Source organism: Myotis myotis, unplaced genomic scaffold (assembly GCF_014108235.1).
Source record: "Myotis myotis isolate mMyoMyo1 unplaced genomic scaffold, mMyoMyo1.p scaffold_m19_p_2, whole genome shotgun sequence".
Classification (NCBI taxonomy): Eukaryota; Metazoa; Chordata; class Mammalia; order Chiroptera; family Vespertilionidae; genus Myotis; species Myotis myotis.
The window spans coordinates 36,859,667-36,885,740 of record NW_023416324.1 but is presented as its reverse complement, the minus strand read 5'-3'; the positions used below and the strand labels follow the sequence as shown (position 1 = coordinate 36,885,740).

Below are 26,074 nucleotides of genomic sequence, written 5' to 3'. Positions count from 1 at the left end.
AGTCCACATTTACATCTCTGTAGCACTTCCATAGGCCCTAGAGATGGGGAAGGCAGAAGGAATTCTTCCCATCTGAGCCTCAGAGGGGAGCAAACTACCCCAGTCAACGGCCAAAGAGAAAACAGAGGCCATGGCCCTGAGTCCCTGTCCAGAGCCCAGAGTCTGATACAGACGATCAGGCGGTGGGCTCCCCTTCTGACCTCCAGTCCTTGAGGGAAACTGCTTTATAGGGAAGGAGGTTTACTTTGGAGTGACAGAAATGTTTTGGGACTGGATAGAGGTGATGGTTGTACAAGATGATGAATGTACTAAATGTCACTGAATTATACACTTTAAAATGGGTCATTGTGCCCTGGCAGGGTGGCTCAGTTGGTTAGAACATTGTCCCATATGCCAAAAGGTTTCGGGTTTGATTCCCAGTCAAGGCACATGCCTAGGTTGTGGGTTCAATCCCTGGTTGGGACACATACAGGAGGCAACCAATTTGTTCTCTCTCTCTCTCTCTCTCTCTCTCTCTCTCTCTCTCTATATATATATATATATATATATATATATATATATATGAGATATGTGTGTGTGTATGTGTGTGTGTGTACACACATATGTATCTCCTCGGATGAGGATAAAATAAATAAATAAAATGGGTAATTGTATGTTCTATTTCACCTTGAAAAAGATGTTTAATTGTTCAGAAAAACATTTTAGATAAGTATCAGGTAAGCCTCCTAAATGAAATGTAAAATGCCAATTCCATTAGCAAAAAATGATGTTGGAAGCAGACTGTTTAGCATGGTACCTGGCACATAGTAAAAATGGTGGGCAGCTTTTATTATTAGCTCTCTGGGCCTCAGTTTCCTCATCTGCCAAATGGGGCATTTACCTACAGTCTCCAAGACTTGGCTTCCAGGACGAAGCCCTCAGCAAGGCCCCCAAGGCCCCTCACAGACAGCCCGCCACATCTCCTGCTCACACCATGTGCCCCCAGCCTCCCGGCTCTGTCATTTCCACACTCATCATGCCACTGCCCACCACAGAGCCTGTGCCGTGCCATGCCCTCTGCTAGAGCACTCTTCCCTCTCCTCTCCATTTCTGCAGTGCCTACTCACCCCTCAGCTCCATTCTCTCCCCCATCCTCAGGCTCCTGGCACCTGTACCTCGCCTCTTAAACGCTCTCCCTGTAATGAATGACAGCGTTTGTTTAATGGCCGCATTTGGTTGGCACTGGACCAGAAGATCGGCCAGGCAGGAGCCTTCTCCTTCTACTCCTGGTGCCCACAGGGCCCACAGAGCCTGGCCCGTTGAGGAACAAATGAATGAGTTTGCTCAGTGGGTCCCCGATTCCCACGAGTGTCTCCCCACGAAGGCAGGGAGAACACAGGCCATGAGGTCAGGCGAGGTTCCCCACTGCAGGTCCATCTCTTCTCCCTGCCCCTTCACCCCATTCTAGAACAGAGCCTGAGCATCACCTGCCTGCCTCCACCCCCGGGGTAAAAATAACCTTGTCTGAAATCTGACACCTACCCTCACCTGTCCTCAGGAGAACTCCCCCTGCCCCACAAAGAGCCTGCAGGGAGCAGTGGGGGGCTGAGAGGGCATTTCCTGAATGCTTTTCCATTCCTGTCCCATCTGACCCAGGGACACATACTGGAGGGGTTGTCACTGGCGAGGTACACAGGGGACCCAAGGCCAGAGAAGTCCCAAGCCCTGTCCAAGGTCCCCCAGTTCTGAAACACAGAACCAGGCTCAAGCTTAAGTGCAGGCCTGCTGCCTCCACCTACCCTGCAGCCCCTTCCTCCACCATGAGAGTGAGGAGGGTGTCGGAGGTCGATTACAACGGCCTGCTCGTATGCCTCGGGAAACTGAGGCACTGGGAGCTCTGTCCAAGGTTACTGAGAAGCTGAGGAGGGCTTACCCACCCCATCTCCTCCAAGAGCCCTGTGAGGACCTGGGAGAGGCACGGCTAATGAAGGGAGTGCCCGTGTTAGGGAGCACCGTTTGAGGGGCTGGAGAGGATAGAGCAGTTGGGCTGGACAGGGCCTTGTCTTTCCTAAACCACGCGAGACTCCAGTAGCCCTCGCTTCTCAGCTTTGGAAAAATGAAAATGTGGGGGAGGATGCACCATGGGACCGGGGGTTCCAGAGCCAGGTAGGCTGCATGGGAACCCAGACCTACCCTCAGAAACACGGGGGCACAGGTGACTTGCTTCGCCCCTCCACCCCCTTCCACCCAGTGATTCATATGTTCCCCAGGTGAGCACCCCCCACAGGCCAGTTTCCTCGTCTGTACAATGAGATCGTAGGTACTCTGTCCAGAGTGCAAAGAGAGGGGGCATATGGAAAGTGCTAGGCTGACTGCAATGGTTCTGCCCTCCTTTTATTCCGGAGCATCTGAGCAGACCCTGCCAGAGGGACAAGCCTGAGTGGGAGAGCTGGGGTTGCCTAGGAGGTGCTGTTACACTGAGGGGAGGCAGGAGCCTGTGGGAGTGTGTGCGGAGACTGCAGGGGGAGGAACTGGCCTGTGGGGCAGGGGGTTCAATTAACCTCAGCCAACATCCTCACTGCCACTTCTCTGTATTGCTTGGGTGCTGTCCCAGTAGTATGCCCCATAACTAATGATCAATGGGGCATGAGCAAGTTCTTTCATGTCTCCGGCCCCAGCTTCCTCATTTATAAAATTGAAAGGGTGGGTGTGTAGGTGAGATTGAGAACAATTGTTCTCCCTTGCTTAAATAGTTAATATGTGCCAGGCACTGTGCTAAGCATTTTCTATGCATTATCTCATTCAATCTTCACACGGTCCTACTAGTTGAATGCTGTTAGTATTCCCATTTTATAGATGGGAAAACAGAGGCTCAGAAAGGGAAAGTAACTTACACACACACACACACACACACAAAATCACAAAGTCAGTAAAGGACAGATGGGACTTGAACCAAGTCTATTTAACTCAAAGGCTGAGGCTGCTTGGCCACTTTGCCATAAATAACTGCTTTCTCATTTGATGGGCAAGGTAGTTACTTCATCATCCCAGGCATTTGGGCCAGGCACAGCCCTTCCTCACCCCACAGGCCAGGCCGGGACCCATACAGGAATTCTCCCCTCCCTGCCCACCCCCACGTGCTCTGCTATCAGTACCTTCTCCCAGCACAGTCCAGAGTCAAGGCACTTGTCCTGCTGGATGCTCAAGTGCCAGCGCCTGCGAGGTCCTCCCAGTAGACAGCCAAGGCTGCTGCTGGACACCGCCTCTGGGTCACCATGGCAACAGGTGGCCAGGTGATGGGTCAGGCCCGGCCATCCTGACAACAACCCTGTTTAACCTTGAAGATGAGCACACCAGCTACAGGTACCATAAATTCCCTCCAGGAGGGCAAGGGAGAGGGAGAGAGACCAAGAAGAGGGAAAGAGGGGAGGAGAAGAGAGAGGTGACAGAGACAGAGAAAGACGGGAAACAGAGAACAGAAAATCCATGAGGTCCAAGAATAGGAGCTGGGAGAGAAGAGAGCAAGTGGAAGAAAATCAATCTCGAGCTTTCTCTCTCTCCAGAGGGAAGTAAGGGAAGCAGGAAAGGGGCCCCCTCTCCCCTCCCAGGCTGCACACATTCCTCAGGCCTGAGCTGCTCCTCTCAGCCCTATAGGATTCTGGCTGCAGCTGGGACTTCCTGCCCCAGGAAGCTAGCAACATGTTGGGTGGCCCCTTCCAGGCCCAGCTGCTCCTCCAGCCACTGCAGGCCCCTCCTTCTGAGGGATGGGGGCCCCCCACCCCCACGCCCACCCCCACCCCCGGCCCAGCAGGTGAGGCCGCTTCCCCAGCCCCTCAGGCAGCACCTTCAGACTGACCTCCCCTATACTCCCTGAGGCCCCAGATGTCCCAGCTCTCCTGCTTACCCAGTCTTCAGTCCCCATCTTCTTTCCCAGCTTCCCCTCACACAACACACTGACTTTCCCCCCAAAGTGTTCAAGGCCCTCGCTGGTTTGGCTCAGTGGATAGAATGTCAGCCTGCAGACCCCAAGGGTCCACGGTTCAATTCCGGTCAAGGGCAAGTACCTTGGTTGCAGGCTCCTCCCTGGCCCTGGGCCCTGGTCAGGGCACATACAGGAGGCAACCAATCGATATGTTTCTCTCACATCGATATTTCTCTCTGTCTTTCCCTCTCTCTTCCTCTCTCTCTAAAAATCAACGGGAAAATATCCTCGGGTGAGGATTTAAAAAATCAAATAAATACAAAGTGTTCAAGAAACCTTTCTAAGCAGGGCCAAGTGGTAAGTGCAGGGGCTGTGACTTCGTATGCGGAACGCATTCCTTTACACCAGTAAGGAGCAGACCAGGCCTCAGAATGAGCCTTGCAAGGAGACACCAACCCTGGAAGGGCTGCTTCTGGGGCCCTGAGTCACCAGGTCTCAGGGTGAGGCCCACAGCTGCCCACCATTTGTGGCAGGGGCTGCTGCACTCTGAGGCGGGTGCACCACAAGCTCTCTACCGGCACTTACCGTGCTCCAAGTCTTTCCCTGACCTCCAGCTCTGGCTGCAAGACACGTGTGCTGGTCCCAACCCCCTCTCACTCCCCATCACACCCCATGGGTGCCCTGTACTGTCTGAGGACTCTCAGCCACAGTCAAGGTTTGTTGAAGAAATGATAAGCAGGGCACAGAGAGAAGAAAGAAAAAAACAGGAAGGCCCGGGGGGCTGGCAGCAGGCCCCCCTGACCCAGGCTGCATGGGCATCCTGGCCCCGCCCCTGTCTCCCTGAATGACCTTAAGCATTTATGTAAGACACGCTGACCCTCGCTTTTCAGACGTATAAAGTGGCAGTCATGTTCATAGAGAGGATTCAATGAGATTTTATGTGCAAGTTGCTTAGAATAAGGTCTGACCCATCAAAAGTGCTTGGAAAGTGTTAGCACTTCATGTTAAAAAGCAAGGCATAGCCCCAGCTCAGTGGTTCTCAACCTTGGCTGCACATTAGAACAGTGGTTCTCAACTTTCCTAATGCCGCAACCCTTTAATACAGTTCCTCATGTTGTGGTGACCCCCAATTTCATTCTTACAAATTGAACATAATTAAAGCATAGTGATTAACCACAAAAACAATATGTAATTATATATGTGTTTTCCGATGGTCTTAGGTGACCCCTGTGAAAGGGTCGTTAGACCCCCAAAAGGGGTCGCGACCCACAGGTTGAGAACCGCTGCATTAGAATCACCTGGGAATCTTTTTCAAATCCTGATTTCTGGGCCTCATCCTCCAGAAATTGTTTCTTTGTTACTAATGTTGTGGCCCCACCCCATAACAAAGAAACAGAATTTCCAGAGGATGAGGCCCAGAAATCAGGATTTTAAAAAGATTCCCAGGTGATTCTAATGTGCAGCCAAGGTTGAGAACCACTGTCCTAGCTGGTTTGACTCAGTGGATAGAGCGTCAGCCTTCGAACTGAAGGGTCCCAGGTTCAATTCCAGTCAAGGGCACATGCCTGGGTTGCAGGCTCTGTCCCCAGTAGGGGGCATGCAGGAGGCAGCTGACCAATGATTCTCTCTCATCATTAATGTTTCTATCTCTCTCTCCCTCTCCGTTCCTCTCTGAAATCAATAATAATATATTTTTTAAAATAAATAATCAATAAAATAAAAAGCAAGGCATTGCCCGGTCGGTGTGGCTCAGTGGTTGAGCATTTACCCATGAACCAGGAGGTCACCGTTCGATTCCCAGTCAGGGCACATGCCCGGGCTGCGGACTTGAGCCCCAGTAGGGGGCATGTGGAAGGCAGATGATGGATGACATTTCTCTCTCTTCGATGTTTCCATCTCTCTATCCCTCTAACTTCCTCTCTCTCTAAAAATCTATAAAAACATTTTTTTAAAAGCAAGGCATTATTGAGCAACGCAGGAAATCGTCGGAGCCAGGAAGAGCCTGCACAGCCCGGTGTGGCTGAGCCCTCGCCCCGCTTGAGGACGAAGCCCACTTCCGGGTTGATGGGAGAGGTGAGGGAGCTTCCGGCAGTGGAGGGGTGCGCAGGCCTGTCAGCCCCACTCTGTGACAACCCTGCCAGGTGACCTGCAGTCTGTTAGCACCAGGGCTTCGCTGCAGCCACCGATCCAGACATCGAACAGGACGGAGTCTGTGGCTTTCCACGGAGGCTTCCCACACAGACGTCCACACAACCGAACCCACTCAGGGAGCCCTACGACGCCTCACTGTGGCTTCTTGGGAAGGAAGGAGACAATCACTAGAAACCAGCTCAGGTTCATTGGGAACAGGCCTCCAGGCACAAGGGTAGAGGTCACGGGGGCGGGAGTAGACATCGTTTGCGTTTGCATAGACCCAGAGCATGGTGAAGGGCTCCATACATGTGTTCCATAGACCCTGGGAGGTGTCTCCTGGGGACTAGCACATTTGTCTGCTCCGTTCAACCCTGGATCAAATGGCTTGAATAAAGACACATTGATGGCCACCTGAAACCTAACACGAACATCACACCGAGCAGATGAAAACAAACAAGATTTACGGTATCAGCCTGCGCATTTACATTTTTTTTCTATTGCCATCCCTTTGCTTTAAGTTATATGCATGCTGGGTGGCTCTAACTTAATGGTTGTTTATGCAAAAACAGCCACATGATTTCATCTGTCCGCAGCTCAACAGTGACAACTCCTGCTGTCAGTAAAGGAGCAGCCTATGGCTGCTGCAGCGTCTGCTGTCATGAGCGGTGGGGGCATGTTTAGGGCAGGAAAGGGTTAGTAGCCGGGAGAAGACAGCCCCCCACTGGGGTGTGGCCCAGCCTTGTGAGGGAACAGGGAGTGGAAAAGGACAACCATGCCCCAGGAGGGACAGTGAGGGGGCTGGGCTACATTTGACCTGGGGGACAGGCCTCTCACTGTAAATCTAAGGTCTGGCTGGGTCAGAGGACAGGAAGGGTCTTAGTAAGGTATAAAACCAAGACCAGACAGGGATGGACAAGGTTAGAGAGAGGCCAATTCTGGCTGGGCATCAACATAGATCCTTCTTTTATACATATACTAGAGGCCCTGTGCACAAAATTCATGCACTGGGAGGGGGGGGGGTCCCCTCAGCCCGACTTGCAACCTCTCACAGTCCGGGAGCCCTCGGGGTATATCCCACTGCTGCAGAGGTGGGAGAGGCTCCCGCCACCGCCACTGCGCTCGCCAGCCGTGAGCCTGGCTTCTGGCTGAGCGGCGCTCCCCCTGTGGGAGTGCACTGACCATGAGGAGGCAGCTCCTGTGTTGAGCGTCTGCCCCCTGATGGTCAGTGTGTGTCATAGCGACCGGTCCTCCTGCCGTTGGGCCAAAACCAGCTCTCCAACATCCCCTGAGGGGTCCTGGATTGTGAGAGGGCGCAGGCCAGGCCGAGGGACCCCACCAGTGCACAATCGGGCCAGGGAGGGGAGGGATATGGGAGGTTGGCCAGCCAGGGAGGGACTGCGGGAGGGCTCCAGGGTGTGTCTGGCCCATCTTGCTCAGTCCTGATCAGCTGGACACCAGCAGCAAGCTAACCTACCGGTCTGAGAGTCTGCCCCCTGGTGGTCAGTGCACATCATAGCAACTGGTCAACCAGTCAACTGTCTGCCCCCTGGTGGTCAGTGCACATCATAGTGAGCAATTGAGTGGCCTTAGCATATCATTAGCATATTAAGCTTTGATTGGTTGAACAGCTGACGGGATGACTGGACACTTAGCATATTAGGCTTTTATTATATAGGATATTTTTATTGATTTCAGAGAGAAAGGGAGAGGGAGAGAGAGATAGAAACATCAAGGATGAGAGAGACTCATTGATTGGCCTCAATCAGGCCAGACCCCACCCATGTACAAATCTGTGCACTAGGCCTCTAGTAAACAAATAAAGGAATAAAATAATTTTAGAGAGTGAAAAATGCTACCAAAAAAAATAATAAAAATGGCGGATGTGACAAAGAGAGAAGGTGGTGGATGGGAGGAGCTAATTTGGGTTGGGTAATCCAGATCTGAATGAATGACAAAAAGGAGTGATTTTGCAAGGCTCTGGGGACACAAGGTTGGGTCAGGGGGACAGAGGGTACAAAGATCCAAGGAGGGACAAGGGCAGGCTTGGCTGCCAGAGGAATAGCAGGGTGGCCAGGGCTCTGGAGTGGTGTCAGGGAGGGGGCAAATGGGAAATGCAGTCAGGGGAACAGACAAGTAGGGCCATTGTCACCCAAAGCCTCGTAGCTTCCAGTGGGATTTGGATTTTACTCCAAGTGTGACGGGAAGAACTGGAAGCTGTAAGTGGGGAGGGAGGTGGCCTGACCTGCATTAAGATCACCCTGCTGTTGTGTGGGGGTGGACTAGGGGGTGAGAGAGAAAGCAGGGAGCCTCCTCATGGGCCAGTGCCGTCCAGGGAGAGGTGATGGAGCCCAGGCTGAACTAGTAACACTGGAGATGCAGACAGATGATGGCCCCAGGGAGTACTGGGAGGTGGAGCCAGCAGTGCTGACGGATTCCACATCTGAGCATGAGAGAAAGGGAGGGTGCAGGCAGGACCCAGGTTCTGGACACACGGCTGGTGAGTGACAGTGCTGGTTACTGAGCTGGGGGTGACTGGGGAGAAATAAGTAGGGGATGGAATCAAGAATTTTTGATATCCTATTGAACACTTCAAGAGAGATGTCAGGAAGGCAACAACGTTCAAGATTGGAGGCCACTGGGGAAGAGCTGCAGCTGGAGACATGAGAGTATTTGGGCATTTAAGATTGGGCCGGTCAAATATGGCTGCTATTCCCTGGGACAGGTCAAGTCTAACCCTCCCCCCCTTGAATCTATGTCACAGGTTGTGACATTTCACCTGGTGACTTCTGAGGCTGGATCATGAGAAGCCTGGCAGCTTCCACTCAGGCCTCTTGGAGCTCTTGCTCTGGTGCAGCGGCTGCCAGGTGGGAAGTCTGACCACCCTGAGACCGTCATACGAAAAAGGCCCCACATTGGTGCTGGGAATGACAGTCCCAGCGAGGCCCAGCCTTCCGGCCATGCCAAGCAGCCAGATACCTGCGATGCCATCTTGGACTCCCTAGTCCAGGCCACCCACCAGCTGAACACCCGAAAGTAATCTTGGATGGCGTCATCTCCATCAACGCCAGGTAGAGCAGAACAGTCACCCAGCTAAGCCCCGCCCAAATCCTAACAAACAAAATCTCAAAATATAATAAAATGGTTCTTGTTTTAACCCACTAAGTTTTGGGGGTAGTTTGTCACACAACATAGCAACCAGGACAGACATCGTCTGAAGAGAGAGCCAAGACAGAGCTATTTAGAGATAGGGTGGAAGGGGGACCCTGCGAAGGAGACTGAGAAGGGGCACTGGGTGAGGTGGGAGGAGCCCTAGCGGGGGCGGGGGGCAGGGGGGGGTGCTCCAAAGGAGGGGGCTGCTGGTCCAGAGGCAGTCAAGGCAGATGGGGAGAAAAGCTATGAGGGAGCAGAAGGAGGGAGGGTGGAGAGAGAGAGGAGTCCAATCAGAGTGAGTTAGAGAAAGGCGGAGAGGTAAAGAAGTAGAAGCAGGGACCACAGAAAACTTTCAGAGATTTTTGTGGGGAAGGGGAGTAAAGAAACAAAATAATAGTTGGAAGGGGACATGGGGGCAGGGGAGGGATGTTGTTACCTGGGAGCTATTAGAGCTCATTTGCCTGCTAATGGAACAGAGCAAGTAGGAGAGGGGTCCCCCTGAGCCGGAGAGCTGCCTACATTACAGGGGCTGCCCAAGAACTGCCCTCGCAGAAGCTCAAAGATCCCTTTTCAGATATCGATGGCAGCCATTCATTGTGCCTACTGTGTGCCAGGCCTAGTCCTTGGGGGTCCTTTAATTCTCAGCTCCACTCTGAAGCAGGAGTCCTCACTTTATAGTTGAAAAAAAAAACACAACTCAGGGATCATGGAAAGATCCACCCAAGGACACAAGGCCAGGAAAAGACAGGGCGAGATTGAACTTGTGTTCTCTGACTCCGGAGGGGGATGCCAGTTGGAGGGAAACCCAGTCACCAGCCCGGAGACTTCTGAGACAGAGCCTGGCACTCTGGAGACCCTCCATGGGTTGCCTCCCAGCGTCCCTGACTCCCAGGTGGTATGGAGAAAACCTGGAAGGGGTGGTCTCTGACCTGTCCATCCCCCCTGGGCAGCACCCCCACATCGTCATCCCACCGTGGGCTAGCCACAGGCGGAGCAGGCTCAGAAGTGCCTCCCAGCCTCCTACCTGCCTAGCTGAGATCAGGTTTGTGCAGCGAGACACACCTGAGCCTGGCTGCCGGAAGCTCTCTATCTTCAGAAGCCAGGTGTGGCCTGTGGGGCCGGTACACTCAGTCTCAGGAGGCCCTCAGGGTGCGGTGGAGGGAGCGGGGAAGCAATTCTGTGCTTGTCCCCTCCCCATTTTCTTGGGGGGGGGCGGAAATCCCTCCCCTTGACCTAAAGTCATTTAACCCTCAGCCCCTTCTTCTCCCCACCCTTCCCCACGCACCCCACTGCTCTCAAGGCCTGTAGGCACACCATTTAATCTCATAAAACTCATCTCTGTGTAACTGCCAGCATGGAATAGACCTGCTTGGCACTAAACAGGCTCAAATGACAAGGACCATTATTAGCCCCGAGTCCCCAAGTTACAGGTGAGGAAACGGGCTGGGAAAGGCGTGCTGCTACTCACTAATCAAGACTCACCAATTCAGCAGGAGTCTTCCGACTCCAGACCACCCATCTGTGCCCCCCACCGCTCACAGGCGTAGAGAAGGAGAGAAGCAGGTCTCTCCACATGCTCCCTCCCCAAGGAATCAAGGAAATTGAGACCCACCTGGTGGAGCTCAGCCTGGAGTGTGCTGGCACCTGAGGCTACTCTAGGAAGGCTCCAGAGCCACTCCCTTCCGACCTCTAATTAGTTTCAGGCCTGGGAGCAGGGCCACACCCCCAGGGGCGGATCACAGCCTGTTCTAGAGGTCACAAATAGGGCAAGGCCAAGGAGTGGGAAGATCTGGAGCTCGGCAGTGCCACCCACGGTGAGCAACAGGTTCCCTGCTTGGAGAAGACTCCCCCGGCCCTGAGGGCACCCTCACCCCAGCGGGCAAGGGGCGGACCCCTGTGGCCCCGTCTGTGGATGCCTCACCCCAGCATCCCATCCTGAGTAACGGCCCCAGGGCAGGAGCAAGCAGACCAGGTAAAGCGTGTACACCTGCGGAGTCCCAATGTCTCATTACAATTTCCCAGCTTTACTGCGATGTAGTTGACAAATAAAAATTATACGTATTATTTAGGTTGCACAGTGTGATGTTTTAATATACATCAGCGCTTCTCAACCTGTGGGTCGCGACCCCCTTGGGGGTCAAACAACCCTTTCACAGGGGTCGCCTAAGACCATCGGAAAACACATATATAATTACATATTGTTTTTGTGATTCATCACTATGCTTTAATTATGTTCAATCTGTAACAATGAAAATACATCCTGCATATCAGATATTGACATGACGATTCCTAACAGTAGCAAAATTACAGTTATGAAGTAGCAACGAAAATAATGTTATGGTTGGGGGTCACCACAACATGAGGAACTGTATTAAAGGGTCGCGGCATTAGGAAGGTTGGGAACCACTGATATACAGATACATTGTGAAATGATTACCACAATCAAAAGGTGCTTAAATCTGACATGAACTAGTTAAGGTCTGCTTGCTGAGGGCAAATTATTACTATTCCAGAAGCCCAGGCGGGATGTACGTATCACACGGCTGAGGGGTCACTGCCGCATTCTCTCCCCACGCAGCTGTCTCTCCTCCAGGGAGCCCAGCTGTCCCCGAGGCTGGGAGGGGCCACCTCTGGGCCTCCCCTGTCCCAGCCTGGCCACACTGTGCTGTCGTCATCAGTCTGTTCCTCTCTGTCTCCCCGTGGAAAGATCCATGGGGGCCCCTGAGGACAGGTCCACTCTGACTCATCCCTGCGTCCCCAAAGCACCAGACTCTGGTTCTTTCCATCGCTGCCCTGGTGCCACCTCCGACCCGCAAGGAGCACACAGGCCCACAGCCAGGGAGCTTCAGGGGAGCCGCCCGCCAGCACCATCTGCCCCTGGAGCCACAGGGCACAGTGGCCACAGGGCAGCACTGCCGTGCCTCCGCCCAGCCAGGTCGGCCCAGGGCAAGAGCCACAGCCCCAGCACCCCGCTCAGCGGCAGCTCGGGGTCAGACCTGGGATTCTCTAACTGGCTCAAAGCGGCCCCATGCCAAGGCCTTGGTGTTCTTGTCTGTACAGCCAGATGAATACCAGCAGGCGGGTCTCTGCCTTCTCTGCACTGGGAGCAGCTCCCCTCATCCCCTGAAAATGTATGCCCCCACCAAGTTTGTCTCCACCCCGTCCTTGGTCCGGGGCACCTCTCGGCTGAGCTGGTCACTGTCTGCAGAGACGACCAGAGACACTGGCAGATGAGAGCCTCAGCGGCTTGGCAGCCCCACGTCCCCTGACCTCGCTTATTTCTAGCCGCAGCTTCCAAACCAGTGCCATTTCAAGGGACATCGACACAGCAGCCAAGTTCATTGGGGCTGGGGCTGCCACAGTAGGGGTGGCAGGCTCTGGGGCTGGAATTGGGCCTGTGTTTGGGAGCCTCATCATTGGTTATGCCAGGAACCCTTCTCTGAGGCAACAGCTCTTCTCCTATGCCATTCTGGGCTTCGCCCTCTCAGAGGCCATGGGGCACTTTTGCCTGATGGTGGCCTTTCTCATCCTCTTCGCCATGTGAAGGAGCTGTCTCCACCTCCCATAGTTCTTTTTCCCGTGTCTTGTCTGCCCTGTATGTTCCTTTTCCTACACCTCCCCAGGCAGCCTGGGGAAAGTGGCTGGCTCAGGGTTTGACAGAAGGAAGACAAATAAATACTGTATTAATAAGAAAAAAGAAATACCAGCAGGCGGCAGAGCAGTGGGAAGCTTTAAACATGCCTGACACTCAGCAGGTACTCCACAGAGGTAGCTCTTACCTTCTCAGCTGACCAGCCGACCCTGTTACCCACCCACTGAGGAAACTGGTCCCAATGAGATGAAAAGAGCCAATACAGTGTTCACCGGGCCCATTATGTGCCAAGTTCTACAATCCGCCAAAGTCTGTCATGTCACCAATGACCTAGCAAGATCTGCAGGAAGACCGGCTCACAGATGAGGAAACGGAGGCCCAGAGGGAAGTGCGTTAGTGTCTCCAAGGCAGGTCTCCGGGCACTTGCACTGTGAGCAGACTGGTGGTGAGCCCCGCCACCCAGGGGCACCAGGGATGCCAGCTGGGCCCCGCCAGACCAGGCACAGGTGAAGGGTAGGGAGCACCTCCCCGGAGCCTGGTGTGCGCCAGGTGGGAGAAGGTGGGCAGCCTGGATCTGCACTGTCAGTGTGTGAAGGTGGCAGAGGAGGCTAGGATGGTGGGTGGGTCTGAGGATGCCAGACAGTGAAACCACATTTTGGGTGCAGAGGTCCCAAATGCCTCTCTGGTCAAGACAGGGGCTGGAAAAGGGTCCCAGCCTCATTGGTAGAGGTTCTGAGTCCCTCGCCAGCCATGCAAGCCCAGGCACATCATCTCACTTCTTGCCCATATTGTGAGCAGCAGGGGTGGATGGGACAGCGGCTGGGACCTTCAGGGTGCTGGCCATTCAGGGAAGAACCGTGAGGATGGGCTGCCTTGGTCCCTGAGCTCGGTGTGCAAGGACTGCGTAGCGTGGCACCAAGCCTGGGGGGCCAGGGAGTCCTCAAGGAGCGCACGGTCTGGTGGGCAGGACTATACAACCCAGGGTATTCCAGACCTCAAAACAGGGCCTAGCCCCCCCAGCCTGCTACGTGGCAGCCACGTCTCAGCCCCTCCAGCTGTGCTGCCCTCACTCACTCCACTCCAAGCCTCACTGGCCTCATTCAGCTGCTCAGATGCACCAAGCTCCATCCTCCCCTCCCCGCTTGGAGCCTGCAGATGAATGCTGTTCCCTCTGCCTGGAATGCTCTTCCCCCAGTTCCTCCCACAGCTGCCTCCTTCTCAACTGCAAGGTTTCACCCAGTTATCACCTGCTCAGAGAACTCCTGCCCTCTCTCATTATTCTCTCCTGTTCTCTGTTCTCCAGACAGCCCGAGTTTAATCTCAGCAGTGCCACTTACTGGCTGTGTGACCTTGAGCAAGTTACTTAACCTCTCTGTCTCAGTTTCATCTTTAATACTGGCACAAAGCTATTACCTACTGCCGAGCTGTTATAAGGAATTACTGAGTTCAGGCATGCTTGGCACATAGCTAGCACTTATGTGACGCTCATCCTACTGTTATTATTCACAGGTTTTCCTTCTGTATTTCTTTGACTACCGTTTCACTTGGTCTCCCTCATTAGCTGTAGCTCCACACGACAGCCTGGGTTCATCCCAGTGCACTCAGCACCTGACACATGCTAATCCTGTGGAGGGAACAACTGAAGTCAGGAAAACATCCTAAGGAAATGCCATTAATTCTGGGGGCAGGCAGGATGGGAATTGGCATGGGAAATGATGGCCAAGCCGGGTTTTATAAGATAAAGAGTCCTCCAGGACAGACTAAGAGCGCTAAGGGTATCTGCCCATGGCTGAGACTGAGGTTCAAATGTGGCTCCTACATAGGCTGAAGCTGTGTCTGAGCCTTGACTCTTCCTCCAGGAAGCCTTCTGGGACCACTTCAGCCTGCTTCTGAGCTCCCACTGTCACTCATTCTTTCAGTAGTTTTTGCACTCCTACATAAAATGGGCATGTCATTTTATGTCTATGGTTCTCCCTTCCAACCCCACACAGGGCGGGGGGGGGGGGCTTCTCAATCAGATGACCCCTGCCATTCATTGTCAGGACCAACCTCAAGGGGATGCACAAACCCTTCACAAACATCCAGACCCCTAGGATGTCAAGGCTGGTGGGGACCTCAGGGACACCCAGAGATGGGGAACACCTGGTCCAAGGTTATATGAGAGCAACGGGGTGAAGATAAACTAATCCAGGGTGATCAAATGTTGTACCCTAAACCTCCCCATATCTGAACTAGATCCCCTAATGCGGCTGGAGTTTGGGGGTGGGGAAGTGCACCTCCAGCTTCCTCGGGTTCAAGGTGAAGCAGTGGGTCGCCACGGGGTATGGGGAACAGCATGTAGGTCTGTGGGTTCATGTCAGCAGCACACCAGCACAGGGCTTCTCAGAGGAACTGGACAAACAGCGGAGCTGTTTCAACAGTAAATAAAGTTCCTGGGCCCTGCCTGAGTCAGTCTAGAACTCATGCTGAGCAGGGATACCCAGCCTCCCACTGAGCTGCCAGCAGGTCCCTACCAGCCCAGTGTCCAGTGTAGACTGACCCTTGACCCCTGGATGGGAGACAGGAGGACAGAGGGACCTTTCCACTGGACAGACACTCAGTGCTCCTCAAGACCCCTGCCCCAGCTCGGCAGCAGACTCACCACCTCCCTCATTCAGTCACTCCCTCCCTAACGCCCTCTCCCCTTCTTCCCTCCTTCACCGTGCAGAGTGCTTGCTGAGTACCCAGTGGTGGGTAAGAGCCAGAACATTCCAACTCCACAATGCCCACTATCTGCAGAGCCGCAAGATACTGACAAGGGTCGCCACCCCTGTGATGTGAAGCCTCCCTTTTATTCGCAATTTAACATGGCTTTCTTTAGTCCCCAGTGAAGAGAGCTGGGCAGGGAGGAGGGGTTGGTTTGCTTGCTTTTCATTAAAAACTAGGGGCCCAGTGCACGAATTCGTGCACCTTGAAACGAACTGTGGGCTGTGAGGCTGCAGTGAGCACAGGGGGCAGGTCTTGGCCCCTCCCACTGTGGCCCCGTCCCCTGTCTGCCTGTAGCCCCGCTTCCACCGCCACCCCACTCGCATCTGCTGATGGTGCAGAGTGACTGGGGCTGGAACCAGTAGTGGGTGCAAGCGGGGACAGCACTGTCAGCGAGTGGGAGCAGCGGCTGCTGCCCTGATCACCTCTCAGGAGCAGGGGGAGGCGGAGAAGCCCTGAGGGGCAATCAGGACCGGTGCCAGGCACTGACAGCAGGTGTAAGAGGTGGCTCCAGTGCCAGCAACAGGTGCAAGCAGTGCCAGCACCAGCAGCAGGTGCGAGTGCCAGGTGGGACTGTGACGCTCAGGAGCAAAGAATTTTCAGTAACCACTAGAGGCTCGCTCCAATGGCAACAACCAGCGCCCCGCCTTGGTCTGGCACCCCCACTCACCGGCTCCACCATCCTGCTGCAGCCGACACCCACCATGTTCCGCGCACGCCCCCCGGTGGTCAGCACATGTCATAGTGACCAGTTGTTCAGTTGTTTGGTTGTTTGGTTGTTCTGCCATTTGGTCTATTTGCATATTAGCCTTTTATTATATAGGATGGCTTTGATAACAGCCCAGAAAACAGTCCCCAACTCTCCTGTATTCCTAGGGAACTTAGAGAATTCAGGAGGGAATAAGGGAGTCCAAGGAGATCTGCCATGTAGGCAATGGTTCAAAGGTGGCAATCCAGGCCAGAGTGTTCTCGGCCGGCACGAGGTCACCCGTGTCACCTTGCAGGTCCAACTTCCACGCCCCACAGCCAGCTCCACTCCCCAACTCAGTGTGGGTGCGGACTGTGAAGAAGAGGAATGTCCTGGGGCGCCGAGTCAGGATGTGTGGGTTGGAATTCCACGCTGGGCTTTCATCGGGCTGAGCCTCAGGTTCTTAAGAGCTCAAACTCAGCTCTGCCCCTTCCTACCAGTGTGATCCTGGGCAAGTCACTCAACTTCCCTGCGCCCGTTTCCTCACCTGGGATATGGGGATGACAGCTTTACCAGCCTCCCAGAGAGCTGAATGGGTTAATGTATGCATGGCCGGGTGCCTAGCAAGGTCAGCGCTAGGTAAGGAATTGTGCTAGAATAGGATATTGTTATCTTCGCAAAATAGTCGCAGTGAAACGTCCCTCCCCAGCTGCCTTCTCCCCGGTTACTGATAAGGGTAATGGGGAAAGAGTCAAATCAATGAGAGAAGAGTTAAAGATGATGGAACATAAACACAGACAGCCCCACCCACCTGGAAGATGCTCTCTGCCCTGTGCTCTCTGCCCTGGGGCTTTGGCCCTGCCCAACACTGTGCTAGGCTCACTGAGAGCAGCCTTGGGGAACTCACTGGCTGATGGAAGAGATTTACATGCAAGTCCACCACACAGTCCAGGGTGAGAAGGGACTAACACAGAGGCTCGCTGTGCTGAGAGAAATCTGGGAAGGCTTTTCGGAGGAGGCAGCATCTGAGCTGAGATCTGAGGGCTCAAAAGCACCTTTCCCGGGAAACAAGTTAGCAGGGGGTGAGGGGAGGCTGGGGTCACTCTAGCAGAAAGTACAGTATGTACGACAGAGCGAGGAGAGAACTAAGTTGGTATACGGAGGCAGGGCAAGCAGTGCAGGGTGGCCACCATACTAGATGCAGAGGGGAGGGCAGGGTGAAAGGAGGAGGGAGAGGTGGGCAGGGCACATTGCCCAATCCTTTGGTATCAAGTGAGGAATGTGAACATTATGCTGAAGGCAGCCATCTGAGAAGGTGAGGAATAATCATATTTACTTTGTAGAAGCATCCCTCCAGGGGCAGGTGGGTTGGAGGGGGCTGGATGTGAGACAGGGGAACCAGGGAGGAGGCTGCACGGAGTCCGAGCTCAGTGGTGATCATGCAGATGGAGGGAGGGGGTGGATGAGAGATTTCTTTACTTGCACCCGCCCCTTTTAAAAAGGCTTTTCCTGAAAACATCCTCGGGGGCCACCCACTCCACGCCCAGCACAACCTTTGCCAGTGTGTCCTGAACCCCTCCTCTGTTCCCCAGATCAAACGCCCGCTGAGCACTGGGTCTGTCTCGTGCCTCCGCATCTAATCTCAGCTCCAAAGTCCCTGTTAAGAGGTTCCCGGGAAACGTTAGCGAGGTCACCTTGCAGGACGCGTGTCACCAGCCCTCACTTGGCCCTGCACTTGCTCTCCCAAGAGCTTTTAGCTCCCCAAAACTCTGGCTTCACCCTGTCGCACTGGCCCACACACCCAAACCCTGTAACATCGCCTTTGAGCCCTGAACTCTGAGACCACACAGCCACAGAGCTCGTGTGTCCTGCAGAAACCCACACAGACCTCTGCCGGGAGAAACACACACACACACACACACACACACACACACACACACACACACCATAGAATCGCAGACACAAAGAACATGCGAAACATGATTGCTGTCAGCACAGCCTGCCCTGGGGAGCTGACCGCCCTGGGGCTTGTGTGGGAAGTGTTGCTTATAATAAAGCAGCCCAGGGTCCTGCGATTTCTCCTTCCAAAAGAGAGTTAGAAAATGGCCCATGGAAAATGAGAGAGGAGACGTAGAACTTCTGACTTAAAATGGAAACTTCACTTCTCTTTCGGGATCCCCAGATCATCCCCTCCCCTTTGCTGCCAACCCACCCGGCCCCCACTCCATACCTTTCGCAGTTGAGATCCAACATTCTGCATCATGGTGGCTGAGACCCCGCTAGCTAGCTGGTGGCACACGGGTGGCAGCACCCTCCAAGAGCCGCGAGTCACCTGAGCAACAGTCTCTCCGGCTCCATATGAAGCCTGTGGGCAGTCAGTCTCCTCCCGCTCCTCCTCCCAAGCGCCCGCCCCCGCTGAGCCCAGGCCCCAGCCTCGCCGAGGCTGCCCTCTGCCCCCCTTCTCCTAGAGCCCCCGCACAGCAGCTCCTGTGCCTGCCCGGAGGACAGGAAGGAAAGAGGCTGCCAGCTGGGGCACAGCCACCTCAGGGGGCCCGGTGCCCGCCCACTGGGCTCCTAGCCGCACACTCGCTTTGCTTCCAGCCAAACTTAGTCACCCCCTTTCCAGCCCCTGAATCCTCCCCACGGGGTCTCCTGGCTCTGGGGTCGCTCCCAGGGGCCTGGAAGCTCCAGATCCCCGGGCCCAGGCTGGCAGACTGTGAACCACCCGGGCTGCAGGCTTCCCTCCCTGTGCAAGGGATCAGGTGGGGAGGTGGCAGGAGGCCAGGGAGCTGCCAGCAAGTCCCAGAGAGATACCAGAGCCACCTGCTAGGACTCTTCACCCTTGGGAGTGCTGCTCCCCCGCCCCACTGCTCCAGGCGGCTGGCTTCCAGCCACTGCTGGCCAGGGACGGGGCACACCCCTCACTGCCTTAAAATAGGTGGCATGACTTTTCTAAAAGTGGCACCTGCCACATCCCACCCCATTGGCTCCACAGAACTCGGCCCCTGGGCACCCATCCTAGCCCCTCTGTAGCCACTACTGACTGAGAGACTACCAGCACTTCCCCTTCTCCCTCCCACTCCTGCAAGAGGCTTGAGGAGGAGGCCTTGAAGCTCATGGTGGACTGCTTATGACGGGGCAATGAAATACAGTGCTCAGCGGTTCAGGGATAAAGAGGGGTGGCGATCCAGGCAGGGGAGCTGGATGGACAATGAACTCCTTATGATAACTGAGCACCTCTGTGTACCAGGCCTCACCGTGGTCCTCGCTCTAACCCCACCACAGGTCCCTTGGGGAAGGTGGGCGATGTGTCTCAGGTGGCACAGCTACAGAGTGCAGAGCTGTGCTGGCACAGAGGTCACCTGATTCTGAGGCCTCTGCCCTTCCCTGTGCCCCTCCATTTCATTCACCACATATCAAAGCCTGCCTCCCCTGGGCCTGAGGCACCTGGGTTCTGGGCGTGGTTCTTTCACCTACATGCGACGTGACCGTGGGCATGCTCCCTCCTCCCTCGGAGCCTCCCTGCGCTAGGAGTCAAGGACCCCAGTGTCCACCCCCCAATGTCCACCCCTATGAGCTCAGGCCTTGCTCTCAAATTGTTTATGGTCTGTCAGCAGCTTAGTGTCTACAGATGAGAAAGTAAAGTCACACCTTAAAGACTGCAAGATGGTCCGAGGATGGCACTTGGGGTGGGGCAAGCCAAGAGGCTTCCTGGAGGAGGCATGGCTAGAGCTGGTCTAAAGACTGGATGGGGCCCTGGCCAGCTTTTCTCAGTGATTAAAGCATTGGCCCTCAGACCAGAGGGTCCCAGGTTTGATTCCCAGTCAAGGGCATGTACCTCAGTGGCAGGTTCGATCCCCAGTCCTGGGCCGGGCACGTTCAGGAGGCAACCAATCAATGTGTCTCTCTCACGTCGATGTTTGATCAGGGCACATGCCTGGGTTGCAGGTTTGATCCCCAGTGGGGGGAGTGCAGGAAGCAGCCAATCAATTATTCTCTCTCATCATGGATGTTTTTATCTTTCTCTCCCTCTTCCTTCCTCTCTGAAATCAATAAAAATATATTTCAAAAAAAATTTAATAAATAAATAAAAATCAATGAAAAAATATTCTCCATTGAATATTCTCCATTGAAAGACTGGCTAGGCTGAGAAGAGGGGTGAGGGAAGGCTTACCAGAAACAGAAGAGGGTGCTGTCATAGGCAGTGAGGGTGCTCGTTTTGCAGAAAAAAGTGGGGAATCTGCCAAGGGAGGGGCCTCGAATGCCAGGCAACAGGATTTAGGCATTAAGAAGCCTCTGAGAATGACAGACATGCTCACGTGATAAAAGCCATGTGAGGTGAACAGGACAGGTGTCGTGAGCCTCTCTAGACTGGAGAGGAAACCAGCACGGAGAGGGGACAGTTCATGTCCTTCAACCTCACAGGGTTCGGGCAGGCAGCAGGACAAGCTCAGGCTCTCGCTATGCAGATGAGGGAATGGGAGCCCAGGGAGCCTCTGGCCGCCTCCCTACCCTCTCCAGAGAACTGTCATGGCTCAGGCTCCCGGGTCTCAGTCTAGTCCCCTCACCTTACAGACGGAACATGAAGGCCCAGAAATGAAACGTGAGCCCCAAAGTCACCCAGGAAGGAGGGCGTCCAGAAACACCACTCCTGACCTCAGATGTGGAGTCCTGTCCACCCCCTCCCACGACAAGGCATCAAGTGAGAGAGGCTGCAGGGAGACTCCTGAGAGGGTGTCCCCCAAGGTGCAATCAGTGTTATTATCAGGAATGAGGAACAGAAGCCCCGCCCACCCACAAAGGACTCTCTCCTCTCTGCTCTTTAGTACAAAACCGACTCCTGTGTCTCGTCAGCAGTTCTGTCCAGGGTGGCACCCCAGTGGCTATTTCCATGGATGTCTGCCTCCCTTTCCCAGCTCACCTGGGAGCCCCCTGAGGGATGTGCCCCCTCCCCACCAGCCCCCAGACCAGGGCCCTAAATGCCGGAAACATGAAACACACCTGCACGAACCACAGCCTTGGGAAGGCAGGCGGAGAAGAGACCATAAGCCATAGCTATGCCAATGCTCCTCAAACTTCAGCATCAGAATCAGCCCTCTGCTGAGAGGGCTATTAAACACAGCCTGCTGGGCCGTCTCCAGGAGAGCCCGAGGAGCGGCGTTTCTAACAAGATCCCAAGGGATGCTTGTTTTGCTGGCACCGGGACTCTACTTTGAGATCCAGTGAGCTAGGTCAGCCCTCCCTTTTTACAGCCGGGGCAATGAGGCCCAGAGATTTCAAAGGCAGCTCCTGGCAGCATATCAACATCATCATCAGCAGCAGCAGCAGCACTGTCATCGTCACCACAGCCCTGCTGACCCGCCCAGCACTGTGCACGCACTCCATGTATCTCACCAGCCGCGGGCCTCGCCCTGCGAGGAAGGTACTGTGATTATCCTCTGACAGGAGAAAATGAAGGCAAAGAGTCATTTGTCCAAAGTCACACAGTTGAAGAACCCTGATCTGTATCTGGAGCCCACGAGTTCAACCACCACTCTACACAGTCTGCTTACAGCTAACGCTGGTCAAGGAATTCTCTAGAGCAGTGGTTCTCAACCTTCCTCATGCCGGGACCCTTTAATACAGTTCCTCATGTTGTGGTGACCCCCAACCATAAAATTATTTTCGTTGCTACTTCATAACTGTAATTTTGCTACTGTTAGGAATCGTCATGTAAATATCTGATATGCAGGATGTATTTTCATTGTTACAGATTGAACATAATTAAATCAGAGTGATTAATCACAAAGACAATATGTAATTACATATGTGTTTTCCGATGGTCTTAGGCGACCCCTGTGAAAGGGTCGTTCGACCCCCAAAGGGGTCGCGACCCACAGGTTGAGAACCGCTGCTCTAGAGGTTCCCAATTCCAGTTGGTTCATTTCTGGTGTGGGATGAGCTGTGCGGCACTCAGCCCAAAGGCCTGGTCCTCAGGCGCCCTGCATCTTCAGAAAGCCTGCCTCTTAAGCCCAGTGAGCCCAGAGTATTTTCTCCCACAAATACTTCTTTTCCCACATTACATCCTTCATCAGGCCCCACCAATGGGCCTTCCTGGCTGGAGGACAAATGTTTGCGTTAATTCTTCAGGTCCATATCCCAGCTCTCCTTCCCCATACAATGACAAAACACAATGGAAACAATCTCCATCTCTATTCCATGGTGATACTGCATTGGGTCACCATCAGGCACCAGTCTGTCTCCACCATCAGACTAGGAACGCACAAGGGCAGGGACCTCATCTGAGTCATGAGTTCTCAGCACAGGGCCTGCCGGGAGCAAGGGTTTAGTGACTAAATGATAAGGAAGGTAAATGATGGAAGGAAGGAAGGAAGGAAGGAAGGAAGGAAGGAAGGAAGGAAGGAAGGAAGGAAGGAAGGAGAGAAAGGAGGGAGGGAGGGACGGAAAGAGTGTAGGAGCAAATGAAGAAATGAACTAGTGAATAACCAAACTCCCAGGAATTCCCTCTGCTGGGCCTTTTAGTTTTCCCAGATAGGACTACAGACTTTCTAGGTAGGAGGGGATCTCTGACATCATCCACTCCAGCTCTCACTTTCGGCACTGTCCTAGCTGAACCCGTCCATGGGCCAGAACCTATAGCTCTACCCACCACACACATACCTCTAGTGCCCAGCCTCCACTTGCATACCTCCCAGGTTGAAGAGCTCACTCCGTCTAAGGCTGCCTGTACAGTTAAGGAGTTCTCATAGGCAGGTGGGTCTTGCCATCAACCCATGACCATGGCTCTAGGTCACCCAGAACAAAGCTGCTCCCTGGCCTGTGACACTGGCAGAGATGTGAGAGCACGCGCCCTGCCCTCTGCCTGGCCCTGGCCTCCCTGTCCAGACTGACTTCTAGTCTTCCCAAGCCATGAGCAGGGCTCCCCATGGTGCCTCCCACACCTGGGGTTTCCTCGGCTCCTGCTGTTCTCTCCATTCTATTAACTCTACATCCCAACCCTGCCCCCAACAAGGCCCGCTCAAGTGGCACCACCTCCAGGAAGTCTTCTGGGCCCCACCTAAGTGGAAATGACATCCCCTCCCTCAATCCCCTCACACAAACACTCACACACCTCACAGCCCTTTCTTTCTCAGTCATGCTGTTTTTTTCTCTTAGATTGGGCTGGTATATGTTAATTTCTCCTTGACCATGAGCAAGCTGGCAGTGTTGATTCATCAGGGTATCCTGCCCCCCTCCCACTAAATATTCAGGGCCTTGATCAATAGTAGATGTTCAGTGTCCAAAGAATGAAGGAATGAGTAATTGAATGGGAAAGAACAAGGGAATGTGTGAGTGAACGGAAATAAATACATGAATGAATGAATGAGTGAATGAATACACGAATGAATGAAAGAATGCTAGTATGTTGTCATCCTCTCCTATTCTCCAAGCTAAAGACTCCCAGTTCTTTCTGGGGGGCCGTGGGCATGACATGACACAATAAAGGAAGTTGTGGGATAAATGGGGAGGAGGACAGAAGGGAGGAACAGAGGAAGGAGGTAGTGATACCAGCGAGATAGGAAGTGGAGGTGACCTAAACATTGCTGCAAGGCAGGCCCCTCTCAGACCACACGCTGCGCTTTCAGGAGGAGCTGGGCAAGGGGAGCAGTGAGCAACCTGTCCAATGATGCCAGGGCGAGAAGACACAGAGCGGTGGGGATTGGGAGGAGGGAATGCTAGCAACGCCTGGAGGCCAGAGGCAGGATGCTGTCCAGCCAGCCCTGAACTCCCTGCTGCCCAGCAGGCTCAAACACGCCCTCCCTCCCCTTCTCTCACCACGTCCTCCTGTCCTCTCCCGTGGAGGCTGAACCCCCTCCTTGGCCCAGCTGCTGGGGGTCTGGGCCAAGCCCGACTTCCTCCATTGGGTCCTTGCAGGAAAGTTACTCACAACATGGGCTAGTGCTCCCCAACACACACACACACACACACACACACACACACACACACTGCCCAGTGAGTCAGCAGTGGCTTCACACACTCTGGACTCTGAGCCTTGTGCCCATAGGCCCTCCCCAGGGCCAGCCTCCTCCATCCTAGTGAGAGGCCTGCCAGTCCCAGCTCAAACCCCAGATGCCGCTGCCCCAGCCCGCACAGCACACCTGCACCAGGCACTCCCTGGAGCCCAGGACCCCGCAGAGGCAGATGTGCTAGGGAGGGTGCTGGAACGGAGCAGGAGCCCGCAGCAGGAGGATCCCAGGGAAGGTGGCTCTTCTGAGGCAGGGAGGTGGGGAGCCACTGCGGTGGTTGGGCCCTTACCCAAGTGATGGGACACTCTAGTGCCACAGCTTGCAGGAGGAGCCGAATGGGAACAACAGAGAAGCGGTCGCTGGGGAGGCTCTGAAACAGGCATCCGAAGTCCCAGAGCAGAGTCTCATGGGGGCGGCTGCAGGAGGCTGGAAGGAGGCACAGGAAGCAGTCGGGCAGAGGCACGGGAGGGGCGGGGCGGGGCGCTGGGTGAGTTCCTGGAGGAGCCTGGTCCCCTCTCCTCCCCCTCACCGAGCGGGTGGAGCATCCCCCTCCCCCTCACCCCTCCCCCCTCCCCCCCCCCCCCCCCCCGCGGGCTGCTGAGCCTGCTGTTCACAAAGGCCCAGGGCACCCGGCTGGCTGGCGTCAGACACTCCGCCCCACGAGGCAGGCGTCAACCCCAGGCACCCGGCAGAGTCTGGACCTGGCGGGTCCACGTGGAGCAAGCAGGGCAGGCGCTCAAAAGCCACCGCCCCCCCCTCCCCCCCCCCCCCCCCCCCCCCGTCTTTACTGCTAAACCAGCCCCTCGCCCTCTTAAAAAGCAACACCTAGTTGTTTACACTTTTATTGAGCACCTACTATGTGCCAAACACTGCTGCTGGGTGCTGGGATGAGGTTCTGAGCCCGACGCACTGTCCTTGCCTTTCTGTGTATCCACAGAAAAAAATAAAAATGGCGAGTCTTGCCAAAACCGGTTTGGCTCAGTGGATAGAGCGTCAGCCTGCGGACTGAAAGGTCCCAGGTTTGATTCCGGTCAAGGGCATGTACCTGGGTTGCGGGCACATCCCCAGTAGGAGATGTACAGGAGGCGGCTGATCGATGTTTCTCTCTCATCGATGTTTCTAACTCTCTATCTCTCTCTCTTCCTCTCTGTAAAAAATCAATAAAATATATTTTTTTTAAAAAATGGCGAGTCTGAAAAGAAGAAAGAAAATAAGACACCATCTATGATCTCTCTTCACTCAGAGAATCCTTGTTGATATTGTGGGGTCTGTGCTTCCAGCTAGACTAGAGCTGAAAGATGAACACATGCTGATTGGGGGAGATGGAGGCACCCCTCCTCCTCCCACTGCGTGTATGTATATATGTGATGTGATGTGATGTGATGTGATGTGATGTGATGTGATGTGATATATAATACGATAGATATTAAATATATAATATAGGATGCAATCATAAACCTGGAGCAGCTGCCTAGAAAAATCTCCACCAGTGTTCATGTTTGGGGTACAGGCTCACCTGGCAAACTTTGAAGGGACCGGACAGAGGATGATGGTAGTCCCTGAAAGACTGCATAGCTGGGGAAGAGGGGTTTGGCAGTAGGAGTGCATTCCACACCAGGATGGGAGAGTGGGAGGGATCAGTCATTCCAGACACCTCCCAGGGGCAGGCACTTGAAATCTTCCCGCCCCAGCACCTCTGGGAGAAAAGGAGAGAGCTGCCCCGCTGAGCTCAGCCACACCTGGGGCCCAACCAGCCTCCTGTGGGGACCTCTGGCTGTGCAACTAGATGGGGCCCTCTCAGCTCAGCAGAGGCCCCAGGTGTCAGCCACAGCAAATGACTTCGGAGATGGAGCTTGCTT

The 26,074-nt window shown here is 54.4% G+C and overlaps 1 protein-coding gene and 1 pseudogene across 3 annotated transcripts in view; one reads left to right on the top strand and one right to left on the bottom strand.

The window, feature by feature from the left end:
- ACOT11 (acyl-CoA thioesterase 11) overlaps positions 1-18,624 on the bottom strand; it is a 43,222-nt gene extending 24,598 nt beyond the window's left edge. For 2 of the 3 annotated variants that reach the window (XM_036350279.1, XM_036350281.1), the window contains exon 1: positions 10,667-10,774. In XM_036350279.1, coding sequence (XP_036206172.1) covers positions 10,667-10,759 — 93 coding nt within the window. In that variant the 5' untranslated portion in view covers positions 10,760-10,774. Of the gene's footprint in view, positions 1-10,666; positions 10,775-18,439 lie in introns of those variants that run through there. The other variant, XM_036350280.1, reaches the window with a different exon arrangement.
- On the top strand, positions 12,275-12,825 carry LOC118676411 (annotated as a pseudogene).
- Positions 18,625-26,074: the final 7,450 nt, after the last annotated feature.